The sequence below is a fragment of the Cariama cristata genome, unplaced genomic scaffold, assembly GCF_000690535.1.
Source record: "Cariama cristata isolate BGI_N322 unplaced genomic scaffold, ASM69053v1 scaffold28773, whole genome shotgun sequence".
Taxonomy (NCBI): domain Eukaryota; kingdom Metazoa; phylum Chordata; class Aves; order Cariamiformes; family Cariamidae; genus Cariama; species Cariama cristata.
In genome coordinates, this window is record NW_009608409.1 from 3,052 (window position 1) to 26,841 (window position 23,790).

At 36.8% G+C, this 23,790-nt stretch overlaps 1 protein-coding gene across 4 annotated transcripts in view; it reads left to right on the top strand.

Annotated features, from left to right (window-relative positions):
- Nucleotides 1-2,021: 2,021 nt before the first annotated feature.
- Nucleotides 2,022-23,790, top strand: part of STAU1 (staufen double-stranded RNA binding protein 1) — a 26,977-nt gene continuing 5,208 nt past the window's right edge. The window contains exons 1-11 of one of the 4 annotated variants that reach the window (XM_009697112.1): nt 2,022-2,090; nt 6,780-7,056; nt 7,899-8,023; nt 10,044-10,200; nt 11,912-12,050; nt 12,793-12,958; nt 18,518-18,616; nt 19,947-20,177; nt 20,744-20,887; nt 21,746-21,892; nt 22,700-22,772. In XM_009697112.1, the coding sequence (XP_009695414.1) occupies nt 6,864-7,056; nt 7,899-8,023; nt 10,044-10,200; nt 11,912-12,050; nt 12,793-12,958; nt 18,518-18,616; nt 19,947-20,177; nt 20,744-20,887; nt 21,746-21,892; nt 22,700-22,772 (1,474 nt within the window). In that variant the 5' untranslated portion in view covers nt 2,022-2,090; nt 6,780-6,863. Of the gene's footprint in view, nt 2,091-6,777; nt 7,057-7,898; nt 8,024-10,043; nt 10,201-11,911; nt 12,051-12,792; nt 12,959-18,517; nt 18,617-19,946; nt 20,178-20,743; nt 20,888-21,745; nt 21,893-22,699; nt 22,773-23,790 lie in introns of those variants that run through there. The other 3 variants (XM_009697113.1, XM_009697114.1, XM_009697116.1) reach the window with 3 other exon arrangements.

The following is a 23,790-nucleotide window of genomic DNA, read 5'->3' on the forward strand; positions in this document are numbered from 1 at the left end:
TTGAGGATTTCATCTCTCTTGAATTTTCAAGTGATTTATCAGAATTCAGAGCAAGTCTGTGGTAGGAGCCATGTGAAATCCCCCTGTTTGCCAAACCTGTTGTTTAACAAGGCCGTTGTCTTCCTCTGATAAGAGTCTGAAATGTGCTGTTACAGTCAGATACACAAAAGTGTGTTTGCAGTCATGGGAATCTGGGCTGGGAGGGACTCAAGGGAGTGAAGTAGTCCATCCCCTCTGCAGTGTCAGGTGCGCCAGCCTTATTCTAAATGGGTGTTTATCAATTACTTAAAGTTTGCCAGCAGTGAAGTCACCTCATCACCCAAAACAGTATAGTTCATTGCAACCATTACTATCAGAAAACGTTTTTTTAATGTACTTTTAAGCCTCTTGTCGCTAGTTCTGTCACTAAATGTGAAGAACAAATTATTCTTTTCCACTCCAAAAACCTTTTATGTACTTGAAGACTGCTGGTTGTCAGGCCCCAGCCCTCTCTTCTTCAGCATATACAAGCCCAAATCCTTTAGTGTTTTTCTTGTAGGTTATATTTTTCTAAAACTGAGGGTTTTATGCTTTTCCTACTTTGGTTTTGCTAACTGGGCCCACATCTGTCTTGAAGCGCGGTACCCATGTGTGGATGCAGTGCTCCAGCTGAAGGCTCAGTAACCCCAAGTACAGAGTAGAAGGACTGCTGCAGGTATCTCGCAGGCTATTTTTCCATTTCTACATCTCAGCATGATGATTGCTTTTTCTTAAAGAGCCTGTCAGCATTGGCTTGTGTTAGGTAATGATGTTATGTCGGTTGTAACTCTTCTCCCACTCTGCTGGTGTCAGCTGGTGGTTTTTCTGTCCTGTGTTTGGTCAGCAGACAGTGCCTGCCCAGAACCTTGCACTTGTTCCTGCTATTCATTTCTGAGCCTGCTTAGACCACCAGAGATGGCTGGAAAAAATTCAGTTGTCTTTACATGAGTTGGTTTTGATGCTGCCTGGGAGTATTATCAATTTCCTTGTTTTCCAGGTGCTTAATTAAGACTCCAGAAAAACTTCTAGAATAGGAGTTGAACTGATAGGACTGTAATCCTGTTGTCTTCCTTCTTCCCTCTCCAGTTAAAAAAAAGGCATGATGTCAGCCTTTTTTAGGCTCTGTATCCTCATCTGTTCTGCTGGACTCCAAGATAACTGGTTATAGTTCTAAGATTTGTTGTAGGATTTTTCAAATGGCTGTCTGAAGTAAATTCAAGAGCTTGTTTATCTATGTCCTCTTCTAACCTTAATTAAGATTGAGATCTTACCCATTCTGTTGCTGGTAGTAATGTTGCTAGCATCTGTGCACAGTTGGCTTTAGTCATGGAAAAGAAGGATTAAACACTTTGTGCTATATTTGTAAGCAGAATAAAATACGTTTTGATTTCCATTTAGAGCAGTCCATGCAGTGACAGGTTTCATATTCAGTACTGAAACAATTTTATTCTAAAATTGTTTTAGCTAGATTGATTTTTTTAATATGCCTATTTATAAGCAAAATTATTAGACTGGAAATGTAACCAAAAGGTAAAATTTGTATCAGATTTTTCAGTTAATAGCTGCCAGAATTTCTCAGGTTAGTGGCTTGCTTTTGGTTTGGCTCTGTGAATTAAGGTCTGGGTCTAATTTCAGTAGCTGATCTTTAGGGCTTTTAGGAAGAAGGTTAACTTCTACAGAACTGGAAGCCTTACTACAGAAAGAAAAGTTGCAAGTGACCCTTACAATCCTGCAGAGAGCACTATTGTGAGATTCCACTGTTTGTGTGAAAAAAATCACTTAGCTTTGGGGAAGGAGCAAGGAAAGAAGATTCTTGGATCAGGTTGGAATTTCTGCTTGAAAAAAGTAGCTCTGAGCAGTCTGTCAGTGAGAATTTAATGGTCATACAAATTCTCGTCATCCGAACAGTTGAGGCAAACTCAATGTAGTGGTGAGACATTTACTACAGGAAGATCTTTTTGTAGCTTTAGGAAGCAAAATGCTAACTGTCTGTTTTTCCTTTTAGGCATTCTCCATCCTAAATATCCTATTCAGAACTAAATCCAAATCTTCACTCTCTGGATCTCCTAAAGGTACAGGAAACTTACTTAACACATTACAGTTTCTTACCTTTTATTTGCATCATATTAAAGAAACCACAACTTGTGGTAAAACATGATTATGCACAGGAAGTGTCTGTTTCTTGTTTGATCCTCTGGCTTCTATCTTTAACACCTTTGAGAATTATAACACAAAAAAGAATTATAACACAAGAAAACCTTTATCTGAAAATGCTACATTCTTTCCTTTGTATAGGAAGATTTTAATTTATTTTTGGCTGAGTGGACTGAGACTACGTTCACATCTTTGTGCATTTCTTTGCTTGCCTTTTGATTACCTTAGTGACTTCTGAACTTTGCATTTCAATGTATTCAGAATTTCTGGGGATATTCCAGGCATTGATGTGCCAAAAGAAAATAAAAATCTAAAAACTGGAGTGGGGAACAGTGCTCTGTCATCTGCAAATCCATCTCTTTAAGTTTATTATTGTCCATAGGTCATTGAATTGTTTGATGGCAGCCATTACCATCATGAGGATAATATTCTAGCACAACACTGTCTCAATAAAATTTTATATATTAATGTCAGTTAGCAAAAAGTACATGTGGAAGGGTGGGAAGGGAGCAAGTTATGTGATTAGCTTCTGGCTAAGATGGTATGAGTAAAACATTTGTTCATTTACCTGTCTTGATGTTTGTGAGTCGTTTTAAGTTCTAGCAATGCCTCAAGTATTGTATAGGAGTCAGTTATTTGTACTAGTATTTGTCTTGAAAAGTTTGAAGTAGCTAACCGGTGATCGCATGGAAAAATCACCTGAAATTCTGGCATCTCTTTGTTTCTCTGTCCACTGAAACAGCCTTTAGAAGTTGTTAGTCTCAACTTTCTAGATTATGGTGCTTTTTCTTGGATAGTTAGGATTTTGTAAGTCTGTTACAGGGTAGAGGGCATATTACTTTGTAAAAGCACTGTAAACCCTTTTATAATCCCCAAATAACCTATAATTAAACGTGGACTGATGGACAGTGAGTTCTTATACCCTAGTGAAATGCTTCACACAAATCAACTACAGTATCATCAACTTCACAGTAGCTGAAAAAATACAAACAGAATTCCAGTTTGTTTTGTCAGACTGTTCTTTGAAGTTGCTCTTCAAAGTATGAGCTAAATGTTTTTAAAAAGAAAGCATAATATATATTTGTATATATAAACTTGTAAGGCATAATCTTGTACGTTACTATCTAGTGTCTAAAATTGTCAGAAATTTGTAAAGTGGAATTTCAGCAATTCACAAGATGTTTTTAATGCCTACTTTGCTTAGGTTCTGCCTGAATTCAGCCTAATGAACTCTGAAATAATTCTGAATTGGTGATAACTTAGAGGATGTAGATTCAACTTTTGATCTGAATACAAACCCATGTGAGATTGGTATATTGGTGAAGGAAAGAGAAACATGATGATAATGTAGCAATTTATGTAGAAACAAGCATTATATTCACTTAGGTTAAAAATGATACATTCATTGGAAAAGTTTTGTTTTCATTGCAATTCAGTTGTTGCCCTGATAATAAATTTCTCTTCAGCTGTGGTTAAAGACTGGCGTGGCCAGGTATTCAGCTACTCGAATGTCTTGGGGGTAAACGTTGAAGAGCAGTGTGTTCTACAGGTTTCAGATTTCTATTTCAAGTAAAGATACAGCTTATTGATTCCTTAAAATTTCTTTTTGGTTAGACATTGCAGCTTTTCCTTCCTCCACCTTTAGAAACAGTCATGGAAAGGAGCACTTATACGATCTTGTTGAGTACATCTTTTCTTTCTTGCTAAATTAATGGCTCCAGAGGCCACATATTTGTACAGTAATTTTGGTCATCAAATCACAGCTACACTTGTAATTGCAAAGCATTTTGCAGAGAGGGGTGGGTGGGATTGTTACCATCTTACAGATGCATAAGGTGAGCTGTGCTTAAACTCTCAATACTTGGTTTCTTGTGAAACTGGAAGTCTTTTGGATTCCCAGAAGGTACACGAGCGCTGAACTCTTCCAGTTTGTTGAACGGTTAGAGGAAGGTGAGTGGTGAATTCTAGCAAGGTGTGCTTCAAACACTTTCCTAGGTCCTTACTAGTCTGTTTAGATGTGACTGAGCAGCCAGACTGCTGAAGAAGTTGGGCAATTGGGTCTCTGTGCTGAGAATAAGCAGGTTATGAGCTATGGACATGTCTGCAGCAATTTTTTTGTCTGGTCGTCAAATGTGCACAGCTGAAGTCTATTCAAAATTGGATCAGTTTCTAAAACCTTATTGTTTCAAGCAGTAGGATGTGACCTCAAGTCTCCACAGATTTTTGTGAATAACGGCTGAATTGTCTGCCCTGAGTATTATTCTAACCAGAGGTGTTTGAAGAAAAGCTTTTTCAGGCTGAACACTGATGGCTATAACTCTTGATGGAGCGAGCACTGGGTAGAGAGCAGTCCGAGCTGTACCTCTGTGAGGTTCTGTAGTACTCTGCTGTAAATATAGAAAGTGAACTAATAATATCCTTGTCAGGGACTTCCCTTCTTGGGGAAAAAAATTAATAGGGATTGGTATGCTGTTTGCATTGTATGACTAGAAAACCACTTTAACATAGGTATTTTGGAGCTGAAATTCCATGTTTTCTAAAAGCAGGCGATGGCAAATAAATGAAGGATAGTGCCTTTAAAAGCAAAGTACTTGTAGGCCGAGTTTTCTGACTTCCTTTCCAGCATAATCTGAAAGATCCTGATGTTACTGACTTCAAAATAAAAACTTTTGCTGTCCTCTTCTCAAAATGTGTGGATTAGAAACTGTTTAACTTCAGTTACTTTGAAGGTCATTACACTTCAACAGGAAGGAGAATTAGCTTTTTTTTTTTATTGCACTGCAAGACTCTGTAGTCTATTCCAGGCAATTATTATCAATGTTTGAAAATTTTCCGTGTTTCTAGTGATGCTCCTGGGAACAAAACATAGTGATTATAAAATTATTACCCTGGAGTCTTATTCTACATACTTTTCATCTTTGTCTTACAACTTCTTGGAGTTCCTTTAGATAGACTCCTTAATACCATTTTCACGGTTACGATGCACCCAATGTGTAACTTCTGCAAATTTAGTACTCAAACATAGGATTTATTTTGAGTATAATCTACATATAAGTCTTCTGAACTAATGAGATCTGAACTAATTTCACTGTCTAGTAAAAAATGAAGTTATCCAACCGGTAGTATGATAAACTTGACATGTTTGTGATGTTTTTTCAAAGTAAAAATATTCCAGGTGGTAGATTTGTTGGTATATCTGTTGTTTCCCAGTAGCTTCTTTCCACTTACTTAATAAATCAATCAATCAATAAATCTTTGTATCCATGAATGTATTAACCTAGGTTCTCCTTTTAGGTTTGTTTTGGCAGTAACTAGCTAAAAACTTCACTCTGACTCATTGCTGCTCCTCTTACATTTGGAAGTCCATTCACAGGTTCAGAATTTGAAGCTTACAGAGCACTAGTGGAGTTGTGTTGCTACTAATAGCTCCCTGCTGCTATTTGGAGCAGTGATTTCTCTTCTCCTTTTCATCTATAAATTATGAAAGAATGAACCTTTGTTTGTGGCCCTAATAAAATCTGTAGGTGACCAGTGTATGTGTGCATGTGTGCGTGCCTTTGTGTGTAAAATGTGTTTACTTGGCTGTAAAATTTATTTTTAATAAATAAATTGATTTGTGGATCGTAAGCAGATATGTGCAGCTGAGCTCTGGCAGCAATGATAGCCTTCAAACTGGCAACCTGTTAGTGTATATTTAGGTTTAACTGTCTGAGCATGAAGATAATGTTGCATCCATGTGTAAGAGAAATCTAATACTAATTTGTCAGTGGAGGAAAGACCTATCACAGTACTTCACATTGACTGGTGCAAGTTCAGCGCTTGGAGGTGTTTTTTCTTAAATGAACATAGATGCCTATGAGCACTTTCAACAGTTGCTTAGAGTGTTGTAAGGCCAGATAACTCTAAATTGATGCTTGAACTGTGACTGGGACACGTTCTGACTTAAATAGAAGTAACCTTCAAAATGCGTGTAGCTTATGAAGTTTATGAACTCTTACACTTTTGCTTTTCCCAGTCATAGCTACTTTGGCATTTTCTGCTGGACACCAGTTGTGTTCCCCTCATAAATGGCTAGGCATTCTTCTCAGTGATCCTGGCAGAAAAAAGTATATGGTTCTAATAAAGGATGCATGCTCTAAATAGTGGTTTTGTAAAGACTGCATTTATTGCTTGCCCTTCCAACTTAAAAAACTTTAACTTCAAATGGTAGCATGCATGAAATGTAATCTGTTCGTGAAAGTTGCTCTTTGTTTAGTATGTAAGCAGGGACTATCAGTTCAAGTAACTGGATTTGCTTTGTAAGTGCGTTCAGTGATGGGGAAAACAGATGGATAGTTATCTTAAATGAACAAGCATAAATCAAGCTTCTATATTACTTCTCTCTTGTAAATGAAAGGAATGTGAAACTTAGATGATAGGGCATATAGATTGAAATATGCTGTTAAAACTGGATGCATAAGTGACTTATTGCATACAAAATGGAAACAATGGATGTTTGATTGAAGGCTTTTTCCCCTTTTCCCTTTTTGCTGATGGAGAAATAATTTCAGTAGATTGTTAGTTAGAGAATGCTAAATATTTAGTATAATGTTTTGTTCATCTTTTAGGTCAGCAATTTGGCTTCACCACACTGAGTTTGCCTGCATTCAAAGCTGTTTACCTACAGTAATTTGCCCTGGTCGGAAGTGAACATGTCTCAAGTTCAAATTCAGAATCCTTCTGCTGCCCTTGCAGGGAGCCAAATATTGAATAAAACCCCATCTCTTTCACAGCCTTTGAGTATTCCTTCAACTACTAGTTCTTTGCCCTCTGAAAATGCAGGTAGACCTATCCAAAACTCTGCTTTACCCTCTGCATCAGTTACATCCACCAATGCAGCTGCAGGTAAGATTGAGTGTCTGTTAATAAGCGTATATATTCTTAGTGTTTCTAGTTTGGCATGATACATTCCTGATGTCTTGCGCCTACAGATACTTTAAACGTAATATTTATCCAACTACAGTAGCTTGTAATGCTTTCTCCCTATTGAATGAAATCTGTTTGAGACAGGTGGAAGCATACTTTTCCACGAAGTTCTAATAATTAATTGAAATGTTTCTAATAGTAAAGAGTATTACATTCATTGTATAACATTGAATTTTTAAAACATTGCTATTCATCTTTTCTACAAGTAGCTTGTTTTACATATAAAAAATGTGGTGGTTGAAATAATTTGTTTAGTTCTGTTACCTTTAGTTCTTTTATCACCAGTTTAATGATAAATATATTGTGCTAATAAAATATAATACAGCGAATAAAAGGTAATGAATTAAAAATAGACAATAGGGAAAAATAGGAAAAGGAAAAAGAAATTAACTGACGTTCTGAAATTATTCAAAGCAAGTGACCATGATGAATACTTAGAAGATTTGCTCCTTGAAATGTACCACATAAGATGTAAGCTAAATGCAGGAGTCTCCTAACTTCATACTTCTGGCTTGCATTAAAACATTAAATTTAATGATGCTGTCTTTTAGGCATGCGCGTTGCTTGGACATCCCAAAGTTCAGTAGATTGTTGCCAGTTTGGCTGATGAACAGAGCTGTCTGTTCCAGCAAATCTTTTCTGAGAAGTGATGTATTGCAGACAACTAAATGCTATGCCAAAGAGATTTTTTTTTTTAATTCAAAATTATAGTAGTCTTCATAGCTCCCTGTTCATTTATCTGATTTTCTGTAATCTTTCAGCTCCTTCAAACATGGCAAACCCCAAAGAGAAAACCCCAATGTGTCTTGTGAATGAGTTAGCCCGTTTCAATAAGATTCAGCCTGAGTATAAGCTTTTGAGTGAGCAAGGTCCAGCTCATTCTAAGGTAAATATGAATATAAGTTTCTTATTGCTGCTGTTCATGCTCTTTCATTTTCATAAATGGAAAGGCAAAGTATATGCTTTTAATGCAAGATAATACAGAATAATAGAGAGGAACGGGAAGCTCACCAAAGTACTGATGGTAGGGAAGTGTGAAGCTGTTACATGTGCACTAAAAAAGTTGGTTTCCCAAAGTACCTAAAGGTTGAACTTACCTGTTACCTAAGACTACTTAGCTTTTTTGAAGAGTTATTTATTTATGTTAGCCCCATTATGAGATGCTTGGTTTTGACGTTCATTTAATAGAGCAAGGTTTGTCCCTTGCACTCTTTGCTAAAAAAATTTGTATTAAATGTGGATGATCTTTATACAATCACTTTCTAATACGTTGTTAAGCTTTTGTTCTACATACTGCCTGTTCTGCAAATTTTCTGTGTTCTTCCTGTGGTGCATTTTAATATTTTGAGATTAATCCCACCAACTTTAAAAGATTAAAATAGTTTCTTACTCTAAATTATCCTGTAAGATGCAGGAAGATTTATGGCAATTGTATTTCTTTAGAAAAAATGCTACATAAGGAGGTGTAGTGCTTTTGTGTCTGTGTAGTTGGCAAGGTACAAATCTATATTTGTTGATATGCCTGGAATAAGTTTTACTACTTAAGAGTTGTTCTCTCTTCTGCGTATCATAACTGAATGTTACTTTGCTTTTGCTCTGTTTTAGTTGTAAATAAAATGAACTTTTCTGTCCTAACTGCCCGATATTTGGAAAACAAGGATCTTGGTATATGTCCTTTAATGCCTGAAGTACAGTAATATTGAACAGCACTGAACATTCATCTGTTCTGAAACAGTTACTTTAGCAAAAGAATCTTTAGTTCTTCACAGCGGGAATATAAGAATGCCTAGGTTAGACCAGCACGTGGTGTGCATCACATGTCATGGCATATCTTTTACAATGTGTCAGAATTTCAGTAATATACAATTCCTTTGGTGTTCTGTTTGTATGCAGAAAGATAGTTTTTCAGGAATACAGCAAATACACAGGCAGTTTGTGTTACTTCGAAGAACACTGAAGAAGGGAGTTTTAGCTTTATTAAACCTTTTAATCCTCATTGAAGATCTCTATTGTATGAGAACTGAGGTGAAGGCATACAAGGAAAATCAGCCTGGGATGTGACTATTTAATCTGGCATCGCGTCTTAAGGTGTTTCCTGGAACAGTGCTTGTTGTATGTTAGAGGAACTGTCTTGGAATTGAATAATATTAAGAACTAAAATCTTTTGTCCAAAATGGGTAAAGTCAGCGCAAATGTGCAAAGGAGGCAGGGTTTGTGTTTACGAAAAGTATTAGAATAACATTCAGAGCATCTGTTTACTTGTGTTTTCATTCTGATTGAATGTAAACTTCATTTAATTACCAGGGAGACCTTGGCTTGCTGTTGTCTGATTGATTTGTGAAAATTTAGGGCAATATGTATCCTTCCCTATCCCACGTACTTAAAAAGAAATGCCACAGAGCTTTGCTGTATAATCAAATAGGTTTGTGCTCACCTGTGGGCATGTAGAAGCTTTTATGGTGCAATGTGAACTTATCTTTCTTCAAACTGCTGAAAAATATCGTTAAAACCCTGCAGTACTAAAGCAAGAATTGAGTAATGTGGAATAAAAAAGCCTAAGTTTCAAGGCTGCTGTTCAGAGTAATGTTGGCACACCACCTAACCATGTAGCTGTCACTTCTGTGTACATTGTGTCTTTTGGTTTTTAGCTTATATGATCTCGTGCAGTATGCAGGGTAATTGCTAGCTACAATTATTGTGAAATTTGAGTTCAGTAATCAGGGAAATCCTGTCAATGTCCAAAGTATTTAAAATCTGGAGATGACATGGTAGTTGAGGAAAACTTTGATTACCATATTCTCAACTTTTGCATCACTAAAAGACTCATTGTTTTGTGTAAGGGTGTCTAATAAATTACGTGAATTCTGAAGCAGCTCCTAGTAAAATTCATGTTTTCTGTTTTTGAGGTGTTTACAGTGCAGCTGACTCTTGGGGACCAGCACTGGGAAGCTGAAGGAACTAGTATTAAAAAAGCGCAACATGCGGCAGCTGCCAAAGCTTTGGAAGGGACAAAATTCCCTAAGCCCACAGCTCGTCCATCTCGTAGTGAAGGCAAGAATCCAGGTATATGCCACAACAAACCGATTTAAAAAATAAAAAATACCTACAATATACCTTTCTGGTTTTGGTATGTATTTTAAAGTTGCATAAGGATGAATGAAAACAGTAATTGTGCATATTTAACAATGACAATTGTCAAGTTTTGTGAGAACATAATCTCGATTTAGTCTTTGTTATAGGCAACATGATAAAAATCATCATATTAACAAGTTAAAAGTATAGGGTTTTTCCATCAACCCACTGTTTAACTTACCGTCTTGTATTGTAACACGTGGTGAAATCCTGGAAAAGATGTTTATCCTAATCTTAAAAAAAAAAAAAAAGAAAACGAAGTAAAAAAAATCCAAACAAACAAAAAAAATACACCATGCAGGACTTGGTCACACTAAACAATGATCTTTTGCGTGGGCAGATGAATGTGTTTGGTAATTCTGACAGGATAATTCAAAAACTTGACAATAACGATTTCTTTAGAAATGTTTAATTTAAAAAAAACCAAAACCAACAACAAAACCAAAGCAACCAAAACAAAAACCACGAAAAAAATCCAAAACAAAACTGTTAAATTTGTGTTGAAGGGTTGGATCAGAACTTTGGAATTTGCATCATTTGTACTTCTTTAAAGAGAAATAGATGTTGATTTGTGTAAAAGTATTTAAGTTGTAGTTTGCTATGTTTAGGGAATTTCTTAGTTTACTAAGATTGCTTTTAAGATACATTTAAAATGTAAACTGAAGTATGAACTAGCTTCACATCTCAGTTGCCCATGTGATTGATTTGCATTTACTCAGTCACTTGAATTCGAAGCTATTGAGATTGCATTAGTGTGTTCAGCAAAGGTTAAAAATTATCTTTTGTGCCAGTTTATTCTGATATCATCTGAATTCTTTCTTTAGAAACACTTTGTACAGTCAACAGTGAAAATATGAGAAGCTAGCAATTACTTACTTTGTGAATTTGCTCTGTAATTTCATTTTCTTTTGGCAATTGCCTTAGAGCAAAACACTGTTGTACTAGAGTACACACTGATTTTTGAGCCAATGAGGCCTGTGATAGAAAAAAAATTGCCATTTACATTACTGTTCTTTCTCAAATGAGAATAGTCAGGGAGTCAGTTCTTCATCCACACAGTATCTGCACTGAGAGAAATGTTTATAGCCCTCAGTAACAATATACCTTCCTCTTGAAAAGGCCAGTTGCAATTTGAAAATGAAGAGTCATAAAAACCCTTCTTAGGTCATTGAGTAGAAAGAGAAATGTTTGATCAATCTCAGTAAACAACAGACTCAAAAGGTATGTAGCATGTCTGTTAATTTAATTTAAAAGTATTATTTTGGGAAGAGACATTCTCTGTTCTGCAGACCACATTGTTAGATATGCTGTAAAAATGAATAAATTGGTAACTTCACAAGTTTAAAGCAAAATAAAACAAACAAAAAACCAAAACTCAAACAAACCACAAAAACCCCCAGCAAATTCACTTTTTTGTAACAGGATTTGTCACAACTCTACTAGGCTGCTAATTTAATATGCATCATATAGACTTATTTTCTTTGTGTTCATTACCATTTCTATTCAGAATTCATTCATTTAAGATACTGCATATGGCAAAACTTGAGCTCGTTTTTCCCTGCTTTGAGACAGCGTAAGAGTTTAGATTGTTTCAGTTCCCTGTGACAATTGGACAACTCTCTTTATATTCCTTTTTATTTAGACAGTGTAACCCCCACGGTGGAGTTAAATGCACTTTGCATGAAGCTGGGAAAGAAACCTATGTATAAACCTATCGATCCTTATACAGGGATGAGATCCACTTACAACTATACTATGAGAGGTGGTACTTATCCCCCACGGTATGTATTGTTTAATTTTTTGGTTTTGCAGTCTCATATTTTTGAACTTCTGCTCTCATCATCCGAGTGCTTTGATGCTATCTTCTGAAAGCTAGCTAAAAATACAATGTCCCTTAAAGGGATATTCAGCTTGAAAGATAGCCAACTTATGAGACAAAAGGTTTTGGTAAGTACACTGCATTAATATCTGTAATCTGTCTTACTTTTTTTTTTCTTTGGGGGGAGGGGAAGGGGAGGAAAAAGGGAACTGAACCAAATGATGAAGTGTTTTTGAGGACGTTCGAATATAGCCAGCTTCATGAAATGAATACCTAAATATTAGCTAAATATTTCTTGCATTTTCTTTCTGTGTAAAAGCAAAAGTGAAGAAAACATTTTGATGCTTTTTCTAAAGCTAATTTATTTAAAGCTTCAGTTTAAAGAATTTTATACATGCATAGGAATTGAGAATTCAAAACTTACTGGCCTGTCAAGTCTATAAAAGCATAGTTACATTGTCTTCCTCTGTTCTAGCTGGTTAGAAATGTGCTTGTATTGTAAAACAAGAAATGTTGATACTCTTTTTCAAAGGTGTCTCCCTAAAATCTTTTAGACTTCAATATCAAAATTTGGCTTTTTAATGCTAGTGCTTCAGTGCTCAGTCACAGTTACTGATACTCAAGTGATTCATCCACGTATAACTTATGTTTCTGTTTACTTTGTAGGCCAAACTGTTTGCTTATTTGAATCTCTCTCTTTGCAGGTACTTTTACCCATTTCCTGTTGGGCCCTTACTTTATCAAGTTGAGCTTTCAATTGGAGGGCAGCAGTTTCATGGGAAAGGAAGAACAAGACAAGCTGCTAAGCATGATGCAGCTGCTAAAGCACTGAAAGTTCTGCAGAATGAGCCCTTGCCTGAGAAACCAGAGGTGGGAATTAATCTTAGTGTTGTAAGCATAAATTTCTAAAATAAACTGAGATATTGTAGATTTTTTCCTTATTGAGTGGAAGATGACAATTGTGAAATTTAATTCTGTGTAGTAGTGTTGACCTACTTGGGTCAACAGAAGCACTTTGTTTTAAAAACATAAATTTCTGTGGAACTAGAGTTTTCCTAAATGAAGTTATATTAATTCTTTTGCTGTCGTATTTTTCCACAGCAATGCTATAGACCTCTGTCAGATATGAGCTCTGGAAGCATAGATAGGAACTAATATCTTATCAAGTACAGATCATATACAAACTTCTGAAGAAGTGTGTAAATGGGGTACTTGCATTCCAGGATGGGCAACATAGAAAACAGATGTGAGTTTGCTTCCTGGGCAAAATTCCTACATGATTCTGGAAAGAACCATGGAAGTTCTAGAAGAGCAGGAAGTTCATGGAAGTAGTAAACTCATACACACATTTTGATATGAATATAAGGAGCAAATTTTTATCCCTCCATATATTTATGGCTGCCCAGCACTTTCCATTCCAAGACCCTGTTACTGGGTTTTTACATGCTTTTTTGTTAAGTTGCTTTAAGCAGAAGGTCTCATCGTGTTGCACAAAAATTTCTAATAGCTTCTGGGGCTGGTTGACTGTGTGCACCCTCTCCATATGTGTTGTCTTACTGCTTTGGCCAAAAACTACTACAAAGAGTGTATTTAGTCTTTCCTTTATGGACTCATTATACCTGTCTGAGTAATGAGGGCTTGATATTAGAACTAAGAGCAAGAGATCTATTGATTTACTCCATGCTGGCATCTAGATTGTGTTGAGGGGGAGGCCATCCAATACAAACCTAGAAGCAAGAGAGACTAGGACATTGACAGAGAGGTGAGGAACTGGAAGTGGAGGTCAGACTGGTAACTTGCAATCTAGGGAGCATGAGAACTTGCTGGATACAGAGTCTGGTTATGTGCTGAGAAAGAAGGGAAATGAAGAATTGGGCAAGAAGGTAACAAGGGATCTCAGAGTGGGGGGAGAAAGAAAAAAAAAACCAAACCAAAAACCCACAACTAGCTGGAAACTACCAGGAATGACAGAGGAAGAGGATTGAGGAAATGTGTTGTGAAGCCAAGGGACATTGAGTTAAAATTTCCGAGTGTGTTTGTGGGAGAGAACATTACCCAGATAATTAGGCAAAAACACTGGATCTCATGGTTCAGGGAAGAGGCCTAGGAGGTACTGATGGTAGTGGTTCATGTAACAGAAAGCTCTCTGGAGGAATGTAGATTATTGAATGATGGAGGCTACTAAGATGCTGCGGGGAGTAGAAGTTGAAAGAGTGGAGATGAGTTCTGCACTGAAATATGGAACTGGTGATAGGCCAGTGTGGTCAGGGACAAGCTGGAGGTCTTCACGCAGGAGAGGTCAAGCCTGGGGAGGACGTCCTGTCCAGTGCAGGGGAACCCCAAAATCCTGAGTATTGTCATTCTGTCTCAGCGATGCATAACACCCACTTTTTGCACTCACCCTCGTAAAAGATAACCTGCTGTCATCAGCCATTTTTCCACCTCAGGTGGCAAAGTTCTGTGTACTGGACCCAAGAAGTCCGACTCTGCAGAAAATAATAGGATCACATGTAACTGAATTCTTTTCTGTTCAGTTTTTTAGAAATGCTTCTCTACAAGTGACTTTCTGAATATTTGTAGAGTTGTGTTTAAAGTTGAGTAATGTGAGGTCTTCAGAACAAACACTGCAGTTGTCTTTATGTGACCACATATCCTTTTCTGTAGGATGTCACATTCAGTGTAAGGGATGTAAATCAAGAGGTAAAGGAAGTAAACCTAGAGACACTCTCCTTTTTATTTTTTTTTTTAAGGACATGATAAAGGAAATACTATTGTGAATGATGCAAGAGATTGCAAGAAGGGAGAATTACGAATAAAATAGTTGCAAGCTTGCTGGCAGCTGAGTGCTGTCTTGAACTTGCTGTGCATATGTTGGGCAAGTCACTTAAACTTTCATGAGAAGCATGCGTTTGTCATTTTATATTTCTATTTATGTTTGACTTGTCTACCAAATGGACAGTAAGAAATGCAGCTATGCTTAAGGAAAGCAGTCCTTTGAACAGAGAGTACTGTTTTATGATAAGTACTCGGATAAATCAGATCTTAATTTAAAGTTTGGTACTTAAATGCCAAGTTCATTAATATTTGTGGCTTTCAAATATTGTAGTTTTAGGAATGTCTGAGGGAATTGCTGTTTTTGTAACAGTGTTTTGCACTAGACAAGATGAAGATTAAAATAAGGAAGACTTTACTGCTACGTGAGCACTGTTCATTCTTGCATTCAGTGAGGCAAAGTCTTTGAAGGATTATAAGAGATGCTGTTATAATGTGTGTATACACTGGAGGCAAATTAAGATTTCACAAGCAGGCATAATCCTGATACTTCCTACCTGTCATTTGATGTTGCCAGTAATTTTTGTTTTAAATGTAGTCATTTTTGTATATCCCATTTGTGTGTGTGTGTAAACAGAATATGCTTAAGCTTGAACTCTTGTATTTTTTTGGCAGGGGTTAATTTTGTAAACTTCGTAAATTTTTTTTTTACAAACTTTTGTATTTACAGGATTTTACTCTTGTATTTTTGAATTAGAAAATATTTAGTGCCTAAGAAGAAATCATTGAATAAAATTATTGATTTTAAGCATAAGAATGACTATTTCCCACACTTTCTCAGACTGCAAATCTAGAAGCAAGTGGCAGGAAAAAAATGTAATAATATTATTAACAAAGCTCTGCCTGAACAGCCCAATTTAATTTTAAAGTCTGCTCTGCTTTGAGTGGGAGCTGTAGTAGGAGACCTCCAAAGGACCCTTCCAACCTAAATTAGTCTGACTGGAGTTAAGACATGATGACAAAGTTGCAGTACAGGGTTACTTTGCATATTCAGATACAGAGGTGATAAAGCATCAATTTAAAGCTTAGAAAACATAGAAAGCTATGCTTTCTAGCACAATTCTTAGACAGAAATTCTAACTTTTGCCTGAAAAATACTAAAACCAGAATTGCTTCTATGTTTTTTGCCAGCTTATTTGGTAAATATCAGCTGCACTTTATACCCTTAACGTGGAAGAAAATAATCAGACTGATAGCTATGTTGAAATCAGTGTAGTTCCAATCAGCAGCTCTACTGGTTTTCATAATTTGCTTATAAGCAGTCTTTGAGGAAGTGCATGTTGAAAGAGTTCCTAGAAAAGGGTGAATCCCTCTTAAAGGAGTGTATTACTTTTGTAATTCGCTTGGGAGTTTTTGAATCTCACTTTTGTTTCCTTTTGTGACTATTTTTTTCACTTGTTAGAGATGGATTTGAACAATTTGCTGAGAGTTAAGAGTGGTAAATGCTTATATTCGTTGTCTCATTCTGATTTAGAGTCATAGATTCCTTGGAGAGTTTAGTCTATGCACACATGCAAACTACTTTAAAAGCAGACTTTATAGATCATCTGCCTTGAGGTGTGCAGGAAAAGAGAAAGAAGCGAGACTGTGTGTGTATGATTTTTTTTGATTTATAAAATAAACTGATCCAGAAACTCAAGTAGAGGCAAAATAATCAGTAAAATAGCTCTAGTCTGTTAGTTGTTATTTTGCTATTAATTTACTCTTTTTAGATAAAGATATTGAAGAAAAGTACCTGTGTTTTACAGCATGTGAACAGACTTGGAATATGTCAAGAATATACATTGTAATATAGCAAATAATTCCATACTACTTATTTGTATTCTCTTGAAAGGATATTAAATGGGAAAAATCTAATCCAATAAAGAGAAGTCCTGGTCACCTTCGCAAGGGACAATGTTGGAATTTGAAAAACTAGAGTATATCTGAAATGACAAGGAGGGGAAAAATATTTGTAATTAGAGTGATTGTGCTAACGTTTTGACAGTAAGGGTAGTGACAGATCGTTCCTAGAGATGCTGGTAGTAAACTTGCTGTTAACACCTGGACTGTAATATAATAAGACCTTAGTAGTTCAAATATTTTTTTCTGGGTATATGATGCTATTCCTTTTGAACTTACCAATTGCATTTGAAATAGGTTTTAGAATATGATAATCAAGACTTTTGACTCCTGTATTCAATCTTGGTTTTGCCAATTTTGACCTGCATTGTGCCTTCTGCTGAGGTATAGTATGGTTCTTCTAGTGTAGGTGTTGCCTCCACGTTTCTCATGCAGTTGAATGCAGAGTTCATCTACCTCGCTCCTGTGGGAGTGGTGCCATCGTGTGGTCTCAGTTTTTGCAGACCTGAAGATTGCTTTACGTACACCTCCATGCAGAAGCTGGAGATGGGATGTATTAGTGGGATCAGAAGTATCAAGTGTTATCACTGTAAAAGGATGTTGGGCTATATGTGCTCTTCTGAAATGTTTTCTACTCAAACCTGAAATACAAGGTCAACCCATAAGAACAGTGTGAAATCTGATGGGACACTGGGAGGAGTGAAAACCACAGAATAATTTTACTAATATTTTTTTCTGAGATGGGAAGAGGCTGCTTTCAGTGGTGGAAAAAAAATTTCCTTCATGTTTTAATTTAACTTGTTAGTAACAGACATTGGGGATGCTTGCTACCATCAAAACTAGTTTTAATCAATGAGAGCTCTCTAGCATATTTCTGCTGCTCCAATAAAATATTTAAATCATTTTTGTTACCTGGTTGCATTACTAGTATTGTGGCATGATACAATTGGTGAAATTGTTGCTGTTCATCTTTATCATAATCTTTCCAATATCACTGCTGGACACTTAGTCTTAAAATTTCTCTGTTGCTGTTACCACGCCTCTTAGTTCATGTTGATCCCAACATCAGTGAAGACTTTTTTGGAATCACAATCAAAATTTTACCTGGAGATACGTAGAAGTGCCTGTAGGTAAGCTTCACGTGGCACTGCTGTCCTCCTAGCAGGTGTAAGTTCTCAGAGGTGTACACCATTTGATTTAGGGCAAGTTCCTGATAGTATGTTCTTCAGATGAGAAAAAAATCTGTCGATGAAGCACTTGCAAGGGAACGTGTTAAGACAGGACTATGCCAGGGTCTAATTAGCCATCCTTTATTCACATTGGTCCCATTCTCAGAATCTTTATTTTTCCTGCCCTTTCTCTTACCTGATACTGTCTTAGTGCTTTTGGTACAAATGTCCAATCAGTATATGAAAATTGTGTTTCATAAAGGTACTTCCATTTGGAAATCAGTTCATTTAACACTTCAGTTTGTTTTTCTATAAATAGATTTTTAAACCTATTGGCCCTTATTCCATTTTTTCTTTCCTGTAACAAGCACATGAAAATATGAAGGTTTGCTAGCTTTTGCACATATACCTTAAATGAGCTTCTTAAGTTTCAATTCTGTAGTATGTGTGCTGCATTTCTACACATTCACGTAACATGGCAGTAAAGCTTAGACCACTTAAAATTTTGAGAGTTCAGTAAACTGGTTGGATGGATAAAATTCAATTTAATAGGATCTTTATTTTAAATAGAGTATGCTTCTTTTAGGTTAACGGAAAAGAACCAGATGATGAAAATCTCAATAAATCTGAAATAAGCCAAGTTTTTGAGATTGCACTTAAAAGGAACTTGCCTGTGAATTTTGAGGTATGTTTATTTTACAAGCTCTAGATTTGTTTTTATTAGAATATTAAGGGTACACATTGAGTCTCTTCTAGATAACCCAAACAACTGACTTTTAACATGTCTTGTTAGTTGTGAATACACTTTTACCTTTGACAGTCACCTCTGATTGTCTGAGTTTATAGGGTAAAGTGAAGAAAAAAGAAAAATCCACCTGTTCACAAATTCACGCACTAAAATCACAACATGAGTGAACAGCTACGCTGTGGTTGTCTGTGCAATCTTTTTTTCCAAGCTTTTAAAAAAAAATCAGTATTACAGTGAAGAAACAAAACACAACCCCACATTAATGGTTAGAACATTGAAGTGCAGAGTCGAGGCAAAAGAGTATAGCTCACTCTGAAAGACATTTATGGAAGTATTTGCTTAATTAAGCACTGATGTGGACTACCCGCAAGTTGCAGAATCTCACAAATAGGTTTCTTTTCTTGCCATGAGGTGACCTCATGTGCATCTTACTTTCCTTTCCCTTTGGCCTGGCTGCTTGCTGCCTCTTTGCCCCTCCTTGATCATTTTAGTTATCTTAAATCAATAGCTTCCATAGGAGCATCTCTCTTTCACTAAAATATTAATTTATCATGCTGCTTTCCTGAGCTGGCAGAGTAACATTTAAGTCAACTATCTGAATTATTATACTAAGAAAACGCAATTGTGTGTAACTAAATTGCTTCTAAAACAGTTCTATGAAATTTTATGTACAGATTTCAATTATTGCAGATTAGCCTGAGCATCACTGGTAAAAATATACTGTCACACAAAGCCAGTTGTGGGTGGAAGTTCTTAATTCATTCTTACTTTTTGACTTTATGGATATTTTGAAGTATGATGTGTTATGAATGGAGTTAAAAGACTAAATATGTAGTAGGCAGCTATCTCTTAGATGTCTCCAGAATTCTTGATTTCTGAACTAAAATGCTGGATCCTAAAGAATTGCTTTGTCTGTAATGTTCTGTAACTGTAACATGATGTATTTAATGAGGCGATGTTAACTGTGCAGAAGCACACACTGATGAAATAGAACAGTCATACTTTAATATTAGAAAGAGTAAATCAGTAAATTAAATTAGATGGGTTAATGACTTATATGTAAATACTGTTTACTGATTGTTGCATCTGATCTTTTTAAAGTGTATGTTTATTTGGGTGGGATTATGTTATTTGAGTATGATTTACATCTCTACTTTCTGGATTGTGGGAGAATCTAAAACCTCTTTATCCGTAGTTCTTGAGAGAAGTTTGCTATAAACAACGTGCCCTACCATTTTTAATAAGTGTTTATCACGCTTTCACTCAGTTTTTCCCTCTGAAACAGGTGACCAAGGAAAGTGGTCCTCCCCATATGAAGAGTTTTGTAACCAAGGTGTCAGTTGGAGAATTCATGGGTGAAGGTGAAGGAAAGAGCAAGAAGATCTCAAAGAAAAATGCTGCAATAGCAGTCCTGGAAGAACTGAAAAAATTGCCACCCCTTCCTACGGTTGAGAAAATGAAGCCACGAATCAAAAAGAAAACAAAATCAATAGTGAAGGTAAGAGACAAACAGATTGGAAATCTGACTGTTATAAATAATCATCAGATGAGAGGTGTTTCTGAGTTAATTATAAACACTCTTCAGCTGCTCAACATTTATCAGCAGTCTGGTACTACAAATGAAATTATACTTTGCTCCTACTCTAAATGGGGTTCTGACACCATTACAACAGTTATCAGTAAATTCAAGATGAAAGAGAAACCTTATAAAAGAATGAGTGGCACATAAAAATCAAGCTCTGAATTTCAAGCCTTAGACTTTACAGCTTTGAGTTTTGCATGATTTTGCTTGTGCAAATTCTCCTGCAAGCCTGTCCCCCCTAATATGTCAGGATTAGAACTTGTAAAACCATTACCAGTGATGGGTTGTATGTGGTCAACTGTGACAGCAGAGCCAAATAAATTGAGTGTTTCTCTTTGGCTGCGACAGTGTTTCATTAAGCAACTTTTATTTCAGTGTTTTTAAATTTTAGAGATGAATGAATTCAGTGGCATGCTGCATTTTGTCTATTAAACCAAATATTCACAAATTTTGGTTTATCTCCTAAACATTGTTCTACGTAGCTGCAAACAAGTCCAGAATATGGTCAAGGAATGAATCCCATTAGCAGACTTGCCCAGATACAGCAGGCTAAGAAAGAGAAGGAACCAGAGTACATGCTCATCACAGAACGTGGTCTTCCAAGGCGCAGGGAGTTTGTTATGCAGGTTTGTATGTTAATTTGAGAAATATAGTTGCATGGATGTGATGTTTGGGTTTGATTGTGGGGTTTTTTTGGTTTATGGTAACCAGGTTGTCATGTTGATATACAAAGTTAACAGGATAACAGCCAAATTTCCATGAAATTTGTTAAGAAAATATCTAGTGGGCTACATTCAAGGAAGATAAAGGTTCAAGAAAAATTATCTGAATCATGTTTTTAAAAAAATTGCATAGGGCACCAGAAGTGTCTGTGGTAACTGTCTAATGTTTTAATTAACAGGAATATTAATACTCTGTTAAGAGATACTGAGCTTCTTATATTTCATAGTGTAGGATTTATTAACACGAACCTGGGTATCCTTCATTTCCTCCTTCCACTGAGTTTTCATGTGTTGCTTTAGAGTGCAGCACTTTCTGCACTGTGCATTGCAAATCCCAATAGCATGGCAGTTTTTTTAATACTGAGTATCTACTAGCCTCTAATAATTAAGTACATTCTCCAGACCTCTCCCCTATCCTGGCCAAGACAGGAAAGGTAGTTGCTTTCTTTCCATTACATTAGTAAATTTGCTAAACCTGCAACTTTAGCTTGGAAAATTTATATCTGCTGTGATACCAGTTTTGAGCATTTAGACTGTTGCCAAGGTGAGATAATGAAACGTAGCTGTTTGTGTGACTTCTGTTTGGGCGTTTCATGCTTGGAGGCCAATGATCACTGATAATAAATGACAGCTTGCTTAGAATAATGATCACTTGATGTATTTTGTGACTCATGGCATGCTGAAGATGCAGATCACCAATAAGTGAATCTTCATACTACTGTTTAAGAATTTATTTGGTTTTTTTCTTTCTCTTTTATCCAGGTGAAAGTTGGTGTACACACAGCTGAAGGAATGGGCACGAACAAAAAAGTTGCTAAACGCAATGCAGCTGAAAATATGTTGGAAATTTTAGGTTTCAAAGTCCCTCAACCTCAACCTCCAAAGCCAGCATTAAAGACAGAAGAGAAGGTAAGAGTCTTTAAGAACCAACTGCTGTTTAATACTACAGCAAAAGTTAGGTTGAAATAATAGCAGCTTTGCAAGGCAGTAACAGTGCGGTAAATGCATGCTTTCTGCCCTAGCTAGGAAACAGTTGTATTGAGGTGACTGTTCTCTAAAAAAATAGTGCATTTTGGTTACATTAAGGGTTCAATTTTGCAAGTAAATCAAAGTCTCATCAGAAGGCTAAATGAACGTATTTCTTCTTGACAGAATGGCTCAGAACCTATGATAATTGATGTATTGGTCTTAGGAACTTGCAGACATGTAGGTTATGGGACTTTGTGGTAGCAATAGTTTTACGTAGCCTTATCACCAATTGCAGTCAAAAGTTTGTTACGGGTCTCTTTCTTTGGTGGGTCCCTTAGCAGGGAACGAGCCTTGCATTCTCCTGTTGATTCAGCAGATGTTACCAGGGAGTTAAAATAGCAAGTCTGGTTATAGTTTTCTCCTTTTCATGTACATGCTCATTTGTGTCCAGTATGTTGTCCTCAGCAATACCAATAACTAATGTTAGTTTAACTGGCTTTATTGTGGTATCTTGTTCTCAATATTTGTATTCTTAGTACCACTTCACTGGTCTGTAGATAGTTTTAGTCATTCAGTGATTACCTTGTCTATTCTTGGTAGCTATGTAATAATTGAGGTCTTTGAACAATAAATTTTTCAGTAAAATTTTGACTAGTCAGATGACCTACATCTTAAACTTTAAAACTCGGGTAGGGGGGAGTTTTAAGGGGATATTGTGTGTTTGGCTTTTTTCCTTTTATTTTTAAGACACCAGTGAAGAAACCAGGTGATGGAAGAAAAGTAACCTTCTTTGAGCCAGGCTCTGAAGAGACTTCAACTAGTAAGTAACCTTACTGAAAGAGGCACGGCCCTGTTGGCATGTGTGTGTATGTAAGAGATGTTTCTCAGTCCCTGTAATGAGCAGAGGCTTGCAAACTAAACCTACCCCTTGGAAAGGTTTTGTTCAAATCCCAAAGAGTTTATTCCTCCCAAGTCATACAGTATTCAGCTTGCTTGGCCACCTGCTCGGGGAAGGGTGTAGGTGGCTGAGCCAAAAGCATGTGTGTGCTAATGGGTTGGCCGAGCAGTTCATGGTAGTGCAGCTGCTGCTACCTGCAGCGTCTGGGCTTGTCTTACCTTGATCTCAGGGATCTGGGGACAGGCTTTAATCTGTGCCTAGGGCTTTGCAGGACAGGAATGAATGTTGAGGACTGAGCTTGGTTCTGATTGAGGGACCAGGCTCTTTCAACCGACAGCAGGAGTTAAATGGGGCCAATTTCTGTGGCGGGAAAGGTAAGGGGAGGAGGGGAGATCAGCCTCTTTGGCTAAGCAGAACGTTTCTCTGCTATAGGGTCCATATGAGGATGGGAGCAGATTCCCTGGGAAAAGGGTTGGGGTTTCTGCCACCTGGGAAATAGCCTTCTAGGTTTGGAAGAATGGTTACAGGTTGGAACGCTGCCCCAGAAATGTCACTCTAAGCCTGAGCCAGAGCAGCAATGGGAGGGTGGTGCTGAATTTGTTGAGGCAGAGTTAGCTGTGTTAAGTTTGGCCGTATCACCTTACTGATGTTGAGGGAATAACTGCAGTATGTCAAAGACATTTCCTGGGATGAAGATGGGAAAGGGTGTCAGTACTAACTGAAATTGGTCTTCCTAAAGCAGAGTTGGAGATGGAAGGAATGGCCTTGTAGCACAGAACAACCTATGCTTGGTCTCTAGCAGCTGAAAGCAAGGAACTGTGTCTGCATTTATTTCTGACAGTTGATGGTTATAGAGGTCAGACCCACAGGTGACTGGCTGGAACAAAAAAAACCAAACCTGGCCACCAAGTATACAGGCTTTCTCCTTAGACTTGAAACA